The 12,801-nt window shown below is 31.3% G+C and overlaps 1 protein-coding gene across 6 annotated transcripts in view; it reads left to right on the forward strand.

Moving 5' to 3' along the window:
- Nucleotides 1–439: 439 nt before the first annotated feature.
- Nucleotides 440–12,801, forward strand: part of LOC124362226 (neuropeptide-like 1) — a 114,212-nt gene continuing 101,850 nt past the window's right edge. For all 6 annotated transcript variants that reach the window (XM_046816547.1, XM_046816548.1, XM_046816549.1 and 3 more), the window contains exon 1: nt 440–554. In XM_046816547.1, coding sequence (XP_046672503.1) covers nt 495–554 — 60 coding nt within the window. In that variant the 5' untranslated portion in view covers nt 440–494. The remainder of the gene's footprint in view (nt 555–12,801) is intronic.

Here is a 12,801-nt window from a genome sequence, read left to right on the forward strand (position 1 = left end):
AACTTTAGGAGAAGTAAACTCTAATTTAAATAGTTTATGTTATATTTTAAAATAGTGATTATATTGTTTAATGTCAATTAATTCTTATATTTTGATTTAAATTATGTAAAACCATTTGTGTATGATGTTAACGAAAATTGAATGATATGTTATCATGAAGATCCTACATATTCTCTTGATTTAATTACTTTAATAATAATAATTTTATTATTTTAATTTACCCAAAGAACAGCAATGGAAGAGACTTTTATTGGCGGATTTAACTTTTTAACCAGTAAGCTGAGAGGTTTCATATATAAATCTTGGGAGTTGCAGTTAGACACAGACCCATCATAGCCTGTCAAGCTTAAATCTTTTTTAAATATGCCAAAACTACTTGTGTGGGAAAGTTTTCTCATTTATGGACGTGAGGAGTGAGGGGGTGGATGCGTGCGCAACTAGGAGATATAGGGGTGGTACAGCAACTTCGCGTCCACTCTAACTGCGCATACTGCATGATGCACACGCTACTGGCTCTCCTGCTCTTCGTCGTGGTCTTCGTCGTCCCCAACCAGGTACAAATTTTAAATAGTCTAACATAGTTGGTCTAATGCTAAAAATGTTATATTTTCTTGATAGAAAAGAAGATACTGGGCGGATTTGACAGGAAGCAACAACTGAAACTTCGGGTAAACTTCGCTCAGACTGATATATGTTATAACAAGTCGATATCTACTTATTTGAATTACCAAAACCGTCAGAAATTTATATCCTGAAGTGTTTATATGAATCAAGATAAAGTTTTTAATAATACAATTTATAAACTATGCATAAATGACGCAGTACATGCCAGCAATTCAGCATTTCCTCCGATGCTACTTTTACTGAAACAATACATTAAGTCAAAGAAATAAAGTTTCATCTTTGCCCTGGTTAAAGTATATAAACACATAATAATAAAAAAATGTTGTTAATTAATTTACTATTTAAATAGAAATATACAATTTATGATCTTTTACCAATAATTTCATGCCTGCCGATTTGGATCCGTGAACTTTTTAAATTTATGTATTATTGTACAGGTATGTATTATTGTATATATAAACACATATTATAACATAACTATGACACTATATTGTGAATATCGCATTTTAAAATCTGCGTAAAATCCAGGCAGGTTTATTTCATAGTATTCTAATAAATTTACTACCCAAGTAATAAGAATCCTTCTAAATACATATTATATATTTCTTATTTGAAATTTTAATCGAACCTTTGATAAAACGTTTTTTTAAGGTTAATAAATAAGATAAACTATTATAAAATTACTTTGATCACAAATCTATGAATACTTTCTGTAATAGAAATTGTAAAAAATACTATAAATCACAATAATTAGGTGAAACGGTAAAAATGACGAGTATACGTTTTGTATTTAAGTCTTGGAACCTTAATAAATATAATAATTCTAATCATCTTTATCCACAATGGTTTTACCCCACCCACAAACGTACTTTGCTATAAAAATTTAATCATATTGAAAATAACCATACGGGTTTTATTCTTTGCTAATAAAATATATAATAGGATATTGATAATACTGTCAAATATTTACTTAATTATTTTTAGAGAAGATAATTTAATATACAATAGAGTAGTGTGACTAATTACTTTTGTTATTAATAAACGCTTTATGCCGGACAAAAGAGTTATAATTACACTATTGCGATATATTCCTGTTCTCTTTAATACGCATGAATCCGTTGTTTGGTCCGTTATTTATAAATGTATTACATCACAATAAATATTTTCTGACTTTTTTGGCGTTCCTTCTCCACTACTTAATTCTATCAACCGGTTTAGAATGGGTGAAGTCCAAAGTAACAGAAAAAGGATAATTACTAAATATAATTTACAATTAATATTATGACAACAGTTTCTGTTTAGATAGGAAATAAACTAGAACCGAGCATTTATTAGCATATCGGTGAGCTTTCAGCTAACAGTAACACACTTTCATACACAAAACAAGAATTTAATTTTGTTTCAAAGGCTTCGCTAGCTTTATTTTTCTTTCATTTAGTGTTTTACTGTAGTGTAGTGTTTCTTTTACTATAAGGTATATGTTTAAAATATTTATTTTCATGCTTATTTAAAGAACATAACAACATTTTACGTAATTTTGATCTCATACAATTCTTAATTATTGCCATTATAGTGTGGAATTCCTCCTAGCTTTCTTTTAACAACAAATCTTTGTTTCTTAACGGAAACGCACAATAGAATATCCCACTATCATTTTAAGTTGTCTATCGTCAATAACAAACTTTAAACAAAGAGAAGACGCGTATAGTTAAGAACATATAATTGCCTCTGTACAAATATTGACTTGAAGATAACTTATTTCACTTTTTTAAGATTTTAGACAAAATAGATCATCCTGAATAAAAATTAAAAAGATAACTCAAAGTGTATTTTGCATTTTATTTGAATAACTCAAGTTATTGCTAAAAATACCTAAAACAGTCCCCTATCTACATCAGAGAAAAAGATGACGCAACCAGTGGTACTTGGTTATATTTAATCAATCTCACAGTCACTGCCTTTAAGATATTTTCCCTAAAGCCATTTCGCATTGAGGAGATTAATTTTATCACAAAATGAGAAGTTAAACAAGTTAAAGACGTTATTTCTAGTAAAATTGTAACGAGGCTCAAGAGAAAACTGCTGGAGGTAACAACATGCATTTCTTATAGTACATTTATGAAATATACTTCAAATTAGTGATACTGTTTTGAATAAACGATTCAAGCAAATGTAGTGAATTAATGAATATATCTTTCAATATTAATTATTTTTCTGAAAATACATGGTTTGTACTAATTATGTAAATCCCATTTAGTCATATTTTACGTACATCCTTTAAAAAATAAATTCTTTAATTCGCTTGTCTTCTGTGACCTTTATTTCAAGATACCATAAATGATAGATTTAAAAGACTGCTATTCCTCATAGAAATATGCAAGAAGATGTTTATTTTTTTGTTTCAAGGAAAGATACCAACTCAGTCATAAACTCGAAAATTGTTTTAAAACATTGATTGGACAGTTTTAGCACATATCTCATATTACAAACAAACTTTCAGTTTACCGTAGCAATTTCAGTATTTACAGTGATTATTGATCAACATTTATAAATGTAAAACCTAGTTGTATACAACTAGATACCATAGATGATATATTTAAAAGACTGCTATTCCTCATAGAAATATGCAAGAAGATTTATATTTTATTGTTTCAAGAAAAGATACGAACTCAGTCATAAACTCGAAAATTGTTTTAAAACATTGATTGGACAGTTTTAGCACATATCTCATGTTACAAATAAACATTCAGTTTACCGTAGCAATTTCGGTATTTACAGTGATTATTGATCAACATTTATAAATGTAAAACCTAGTTGTATACAGCGTATTACAATATATTTTTTAATTCAAAAAATAATAATTTATATGTAATTACTGAACACGTTAGGTTATGATTTATGTTTCAGCACAAGGGAGAGAATTGTGTAACAAAATGAATGTGTAAAAATATTGAACCTCTGTATAGAAAATTCTATATTGTATTCTATTTAATACCCGTTTCCACTTTCAAGATAATCAAATAATTGTTAACTTCGTACAGATTTAACCTGTTTATGATTTTATTGAAGAAAATGGTTGAAATATTCAGTTGGTAATCCATACATAGCTTCAGAATGAATTCTGAACCAAGAATCTATGTATTCTACGTTTATTTGAATCCATGTAACACAGACCGGACGTATTAATTAAAAAATAATGTTATTAACAAAAAATACAGCAGTTACCCGCCGCTTCGCACGCTATTGCTACTGACGAACAGATACATCGCGGGAATATTCCTATTGAGTGACATTACTATCTCTCCTGAGGTAAGCTATAGTCAGTGAAAGCCTCCTAATCTAATTAAGATGTAAATTTTAAAACATAAACAGTTTTTTGGCAGTCTGAAGTCGGAGAGTGAAAGCACCTCTAAAATAATTCGATTTTCTCTTCAGTATCTTATGACTTTTTATTGAATAGCTTCAAAAATATCAGTAACAACTAAACTATTTTATCCCACTGTCTTAAACTATCGGAACTATCTTAAAGTCGGAGTTTAACTATTCAGTTATCACACTCATCATATAGTAAATTGTTGGGCTCTATGTAATTTGGAAATGAAGTTACAGTGTTAGGTACATATCACAGTGTTAATGGTTAAGAGCTTCAGGTGTTAAACGACATTTCTTATGATTGTTATTTTATATTTTGAGCGTGTAAGAGCACTTTTGATTCGAATAAATTATATTTTTAACGCAATGATTGAGTATGCCTTGTGCCCCCGATCAAGAAAGTGTATATAAAGCCCACTTTTGTCAGAAAGCGTCCCTTGTAATTTTCTTTCTGTCTAGGATATTTGTGTTTACTTTGTTACCTTGATCAAGAAAATATATGCATATGCAGTTCTGAGAACTTCTGTAAAAACTCTGATATTAGTTTTATACCTTCGTCTTTAAATTTTTACCAGAAGTAAGATATTTATTTGTCTTTGGTAACTGGATTACAATACTGATCAAACACCGCATACGTAATATTTGCAAAGACTTACAGTCAAAAGTGTATTGTTATTGAAACTTCCAGTTTTATTACCTGAATAATCTTTGTGGTCAACAGTGATTACAGAAAAGGTTGAAATAAGAAGTGTTATTACATTTCAGTGTTCTCTATGCATTAATGCTAACGTAGAGAAATTAAAAATGATAAAAAATTATTTAAACATATGATTGAATTGATAAACCTACCTACATTGTGATTTTGTTTAAATAAGACAATGAAACTTGGTATTATATACTTAATTATTTGGTACGTAAAATATAAGCGGTAGCTGAAACTCTTTTTCATGACAGAGGAAGCGTGACAGCAAGTCGGAAGGCAAACATTATTATGTCTTGAATAACCTGGTTACGATTGAATAACCTGGAATAGGATGTACGGGTATACGAGGAACAAACACATCGTAGCACACATCGTGCATCGTAGAGTTGATCCCACAAAGCCCTCGGTTAATTCATAAGTGGCAAACATCCCGCGATTGAATAACCTGGAATAGGATGTACGGGTATACGAGGAACAGACACATTGTAGCACACACATCGTGCATCGTAGAGTTGATCCCACAAAGCCCTGGGTTAATCTATAAGTGGCAAACATCTCGCGATTGAATAACCTGGAATAGGATGTACGGGTATACGAGGAACAGACACATCGTAGCACACATCGTGCATCGTAGAGTTGATCCCACAAAGCCCAGTGTTGATCTATGAGTGGCAAACATCTCGCGATTGAATAACCTGGAATCGGATGTACGGGTATACGAGGAACAGACACATCGTGCATCGTAGAGTTGATCCCACAAAGCCCAGTATTGATCTATGAGTAGCAAACATCTCGCGATTGAATAACCTGGAATAGGATGTACGGGTATACGAGGATCAGACACATCGTGCATCGTAGAGTTGATCCCACAAATCTCTGGTTAATCTGTAAGTGGCAAACATCTCGCGATTGAATAACCTGGAATAGAATGTACGGGTATACGAGGTGCAGACACATCGTGCATCGTAGGGTTGATCCCACAAAGCCCAGTGTTGATCTATGAGTAGCAAACATCTCGCGATTGGTTTCCACCCACCCTTCTCCACCCTGTACACTGCACAGTCATATCTTCCGAGCAATTCATCACGACCGCAGTGAATACTCCAACATGTTTTAAATACAGTTATTGAAACTTGTTTATTCACTTTGTTGAATACAAGTTACTTAGACACTGATTTAGAAACAGAAATTTATTTCTATAATTTCAGAAATCTGTAATATTCAACATTTATATTTTTTATTATTCTACATTTTTATATTATATATTCTATTATTCAAACTTATATATTCCTGAATCTCTAGAATTCTAATTATTTTCGGTTATCCATAAAACTTTATTTCTATCCGTACAATATATCAATTGAATGCAGGTCGATAATATTGTGATATTACATTGCTTCAAAACACGATATAAATGATGAGGAAATACTTGTACAGGTTGAGAGTATAGATTTTTACATTTTAATATTTTTGCAATGGTGGTGACTTTAACTTTAACTCACTGTAAATTAGTCTAGATGGTCCATTTTCAAGTCTAATTTGTTACAGAAAGATTAAGATTACAAAATCATAAATACTTTTACAAGGTACAAGTGCATTGTTTTATAACTAGACTTACTATGGTTAACCAAAGTCATTAAGACTAACAAGGGCGTCTTTTAGTCCGTTTTCCGTTCGCTGATGGTTAATGATCCATCGTAGAAGCATTGCCATTTATTTTTTTTGTAGTCACCTTGCTCTCTACTCATTCTCAAGGATTGAAACTAACCATACGATTGCAGCCAATTCTTTGGACAATATAATCCATTAGGCAATATAATCCATTGGACAATATAATCCATCGGGTAATATAATCCATTAAGCAATATAATCCATTGGGCAATATAATCCATTGGGCAATATAATCCATTGGGCAATATAATCCATTGGTCAATATAATCCATTCGGGTAATATAATCCATTAAACAATATAATCCATTGGGCAATATAATCCATTGTTCTATATAATCCATTGGGCAATATAATCCATTGGACAATATAATCCATTTGGGCAATATAATACATTGGGCAATATAATACATTGGGCAATATAATACATTGAGCAATATAAAACATTGGGGAATATAATACATTGGGCAGTATAAAACATTGGGGAATATAATCCATTGGGACAATATAATCCATTGGGCAATATAACACATTGGGCAATATAATCCATTGGACAATATAATCCATTGGGCAATATAATCCATTGGGAAATATAATACATTGGGCAATATAATCCATTGGGCAATATAATCCATTGGGCAATATAATCCATTTGGGCAATATAATCCATTGGGCAATATAATCCATTGGACAATATAATCCATTGGGCAATATAATCCATTGGGCAATATAATCCATTGGGCAATATAATCCATTGGGCAATATAATCCATTGGGCAATATAATCCATTGGGCAATATAATCCATTGGACAATATAATCCATTGGACAACATAATCCACTGGGCAATATAATCCATTGTTCTATATAATCCATTGGGCAATATAATCCATTGGACAATATAATCCATTTGGCAATATAATACATTGGGCAATATAATACATTGGGCAATATAAAACATTGAGGAATATAATACATTGGGCAATATAAAACATTGGGGAATATAATCCATGGGACAATATCATCCATTGGGCAATATAATCCATTGGGCAATATAATCCATTGGGCAATATAATCCATTGGGCAATATAATCCATTGGGCAATATAATCCATTGGGCAATATAATCCATTGGGCAATATAATCCATTGGGCAATATAATCCATTGGGCAATATAATCCATTGGGCAATATAATCCATTGGCCAATACCATTGGACAATATAATCCATTGAACAATATAATTTATTGAGCTTTATAATCCATTGGACAATATAATGCATTAGGCAATATAACCCATTAGAAAATATAATCAATTTGGCAATACAATCCGTGAGTATGTGTTTATAAATATAGTTATATACCGTTTTATCATTATACATTTTTTTTAGTTTATATTCTTCAATAAAGTTATACTTTTTGTTGTTCATACTAAACATTTTTAAAGTAAAATATTCAGTTTTATTATTATTTAAAAATAAGAACGTTTTGTTCTAGCTTCTATATGATGTTAAATGTAAGAAATAGGATATAATGCCCTAATTTCGCCTCAAATAAAGAAATATTTCATTTAATTGGGCAAAATAATTCGATGGCTACCTCGAGATCCATCTCTTTTTCTTGCCACATTTTGCAGATAATTTAAGTGAATTTGGCATTGTCCTCTAATTTTTCTTAAGACCACTTCGAATGTACTGATTTTGATCATTTTGACTGAGTATGAATAGTCAGTAAGAGATTTGGTTACGTACAAGTTTTTTCGTTCACTCGCTTTACTTGGATTTTCGATCAACCTGTTCGTCCATCGATTGTTACCACGAATACGAGAGAATACCGCATTTCCTTATGTTTCTGGGAACCGCCTCCGCAACCTTTTAGATAAATTAAAGTAAACACTTGCTGTCCAGAGAAGTGTCGTAGAAATTTGAAATAAAGGAAAGAACCCACGGTTTACCAGTTACAATTTTCAGAACTATTCTTAAATTGCAGTTCGTTAGATTGTGATTCATAAAGAGAGAATTTCCGTATTTTTAAGAGTGGATTTGAGTACATTATTAGACAAATTTTTAAATTTTATAAATAATTAAAATCTAATTATTTTTATTAAAAAAAGCTATTATCTTATAAAAAAAACAGTATCAGTCGTGGGAATGCCGATAGAAGTGAAAACGGAACTATTAAGTTGAGAGTAATTAACAATACGTTATAGTAGCAGTACATCTGTAATTGTAAATGTGACGCGTTTTTAATTTTCCAATTTTAAAATCCACGAAAAAATATTATCAAATAACTAGAAATCTATTTTACCACGCTAGTAAGATAAATCTTATACCGTAATAATACTCATTTCATGATGAAGAGGTTAAATATTAAAAACATAATTAAAATGAATAATGCTAAATTTTAAATACAAATATTCGTACAAATATTAAAAATGTTTAAAAATATATTCGTTATTTTCATTATTCATTTATCTGTATAAAAATATGTTGTAATTGCTCAATATTAATAGTTAGTTACAACATAGAATACAAGTGAGTAAACACCGAGTGAACAACAGTGAGTTGAACACCGTTGTAAATAATACAGTTATTGCTACGGATAAAGTATATAATTGCAATAACAATTAAACCCACAATATTTTTAAAACTAATAAATTAGTTAAATTAACTTGGTTCTTTCGTAAAGGTATTTTTATTGCACAATAAACTAATTTATTGAGTTAATACGGTATCAGTGAGCCAATGCGCCAACTACAGTTCCGGCAGAAACGTCCACTCAATCACTTCATACGCTACTACAGGCTAAACTAAACTTCCAATAAAAAAATGATAAATTACCAAAAAAATATTCATCTATTTTCACACAACTTTCTCGCTGACAAATTTTGTCTGACCAAAAAATAAAAAAAAATCCTCGCTTACTACTTTTTTCTTGTCATTGTAAACGCTAATGTAAAATGTAAACAATAATCAAAATTATTTCGAAATTTTTTTAATATTTAAAAATGTAACCAATAGATTGCCAATATTAAGAGCTTTAATTTGACGCATCTTACAGAATTGTACGACATTGGCTTCTCTTTTAAATCGCAAGAGAAAGCCGTAAAGGTCACTGATTTTCGCAGTCTGTTTTCATACTCCGCCGGGACAGTTTTAACACAGCGAGACTGACTTTTTCATGCAGGTTAGTAGTCCGCGGCCAAGTCTACGGTTAAAAAACACAGCGAGACTGACTTTTTCATGCAGGTTAGTATCATTAGCATGTCGGTGACGCGAACCGAGGATTTTACCCTCTACCAAAACGCCTCAACGCGCCTAAAGAAGTTTTCACTTCAATAATTTCATATACAGGGAATACTAAAAAAAGAATAAAATAATTGTCTCTGTAGAGCGTTTATCAGTTACACTCAATTACTTTCACTACCGTTGTCTTTTTCAAAGGTTCTAAAACATACAAATTTTAGTTGTATTAAAAATTCAATATATAAAGTGATTGTGAATTGCTGTTTGTATGAAAAATCCGATAGTACTAATTTGTAGTTGTATTTGATTGATCAACTTTTGAATCAAAGTTATACATAACGTTGCATCTCTTGGCATGAAATATTCGCCTACACGTTGGTTATCTGTTACATTTGTATTCAAAGCAACAGTGGTGCTGGATGCTTATGGAGAATCGATACAACAAATACTGCCTCATACGGATGTCTCTTAAGTTCATTGCATACGATGTAACTTTCTGTAACACAACCAACAATTGCCAACCAGAGACATTATTTTGTCAGCACGTTTTTGTAAGCCTAAATATCCTTGCTTTTGCATCTCTCGGCTTGACATACTCGCCTACAAGCTCGGCTATCTGTTACATTTGTATTCAAAGCAACAATGGTACTGGAAACTAATGGAGAATCGATACAACAAATACTGCCTCATACGGATGTGACTCAAGTGCATTGCATACGATGTAACTTTCTATAACACAACAAACAGTTGCCAAACGGAATCATTATATTGTGAGCACGTTTCTGTAGGCCTACATAACAGTGCTATTGTACATCTCTCAGCTTGACAAACTCGCCTACACGCTCGGCTAACTGTTACATTTGTATTCAAAGCAACAGTGGTGCTTATGGAGAATCGATAGAACAAATAATGCCCCATGCGGATGTGACTAGTGCACTGCATACGGTGTAACTCTTTGTGAGGTAAATATTTGATATAGATGTTATTATGAAATGTGCAGAATTATTTCATCTCTTAGTTTATCATAAACTTCATAATTATTATTTTTTTATGATATAATATGAATAAATCGATACAAAGGACCATAATTTTCCGTTTCGTTCTGGTGGAAATATACCGTTATTTTTACACATATTTTGCAAGGGTAAATGTTAATTGAAAATTTAATGAGAAATCCAATAGTTTATTATTTAATCTGGTTGAATAATAACATGTTTATCAGCTTTTTAATTCCTTGGGTGTATGGAAAATAATAGATTTCTGTGTGGAAGGAAATACTCTATTTTAAGTGAAACAGATGTTAAAGATGTCAAATATAGCTAGGTTATATACCTTTTAGCTCCACCAAAGCGCAGTTGTTGGCTTTCATTCATGCATTTGCTTCTTTTATTTGAAAGAATTTGTTCGATATAATATTTCTTTTAATTACATTTCGAAGTACCTATAGTGTTTCTGCATTATCAATATACAAATTTTTCAACTTCAGTAGTACATTACAATTGAGATAAAACCCGGAAACACCGGGCATTACTGCTAATAAAATAAATAAAAGTTCATTGTTTATTATTATACCATATCTTTTATATAAAAAAATATATGCTCAGTTGAAAAATATTACAGAAAATTTCCTTTAAAGTCAAGTCACAAGAATGGGTGCGATGACAATTCGTAACTTCGCCATTTAACTCTCATAGTGAACTAAGCCAATGGTTGGAGGATTTTATTAAACGAATATCAGAGTTCGACAAGAGTTTTATTTGAATTTCTCCCTTCGAAAGTGCAACTTCAGGCAGTTTGTAACAAACTTCTACAGAAGCGTTACTATCGGCGAGAAACCCAATTATACTGAAATTTGTTTACAAACTGAGTTTGGCATCATGCAGATCGTACAAAGATTCAGGAATTGAAATAAACCTCTACAGAAGCATATTATCTACGAGAAAACCCATTAATATTGCAACTTATTTACAAACCGAGTTTGGCATCGTGCATATGGTACAAAAAGACTAGAATTGTAATAGGCTAAATCTCTACAGACGCGTATTATCCGCGAGAAAACCCATTAATATTACAACTTATTTACAAACCGAGTTTGGCATCGTGCATATCGTACAAAAAGACTAGAATTGTAATAGGCTAAATCTCTACAGACGCGTATTATCCGCGAGAAAACCCATTAATATTGCAACTTATTTACAAACCGAGTTTGGCATCGTGCATATCGTACAAAAAGACTAGAATTGTAATAGGCTAAATCTCTACAGACGCGTATTATCCGCGAGAAAACCCATTAATATTGCAACTTATTTACAAACCGAGTTTGGCATCGTGCATATCGTACAAAAAGACTAGAATTGTAATAGGCTAAATCTCTACAGACGCGTATTATCCGCGATAAAACCCATTAATATTGCAACTTATTTAGGCCTACAAACCGAGTTTGGCATCGTGCATATCGTACAAAAAGACTAGAATTGTAATAGGCTAAATCTCTACAGACGCGTATTATCCGCGAGAAAACCCATTAATATTGCAACTTATTTACAAACCGAGTTTGGCATCGTGCATATCGTACAAAAAGACTAGGATTGTAATAAATCTCTACAGAGGCGTATTATCCGCGAGAAAGCCCATTAATATTGCAACTTATTTATTAACCGAGTTATGCATCATGTATGTCGTACAAAGAGGGCAGAAATAAAATAAAACATATACAGAACATTTATTATCTGTTAGAAAACCCAATAATATTGTAACTTATTTACAAACCAAGCTTGTAATCGAGTATTACGTACAAAGAGGACAGAATTGAAATAATAGTTATAGAACCGTCAGTATCCGCTAGAAAATACAATAATATTACAACTTTTCAATTTTTCAATTTCAAAAAATCTTTATTCCACAACTTTGATAAACAGTTTTCATTTACACACATATGGTATACATATTGAATATGACATACATATAGAATATGATACACATATAGGACATAATATACATTTCTTAAAATAAACAATAACTTAAATAGACATTAACATAAAGAGAAAATTTGGTTGATTAATTTGTTCAGTTTTTCTTAAATTATAAATACTTTTCTAGGTATCTAAAAAACTGTGAAATAGTAGACATACCCCCTAGGCAAGCCTGTTTGGGGTAGCCATCCCTATTATTAACAAAAAACGACTTGGAGGATG

Source organism: Homalodisca vitripennis, chromosome 5 (genome assembly GCF_021130785.1).
Source record: "Homalodisca vitripennis isolate AUS2020 chromosome 5, UT_GWSS_2.1, whole genome shotgun sequence".
NCBI classification, from domain to species: Eukaryota; Metazoa; Arthropoda; class Insecta; order Hemiptera; family Cicadellidae; genus Homalodisca; species Homalodisca vitripennis.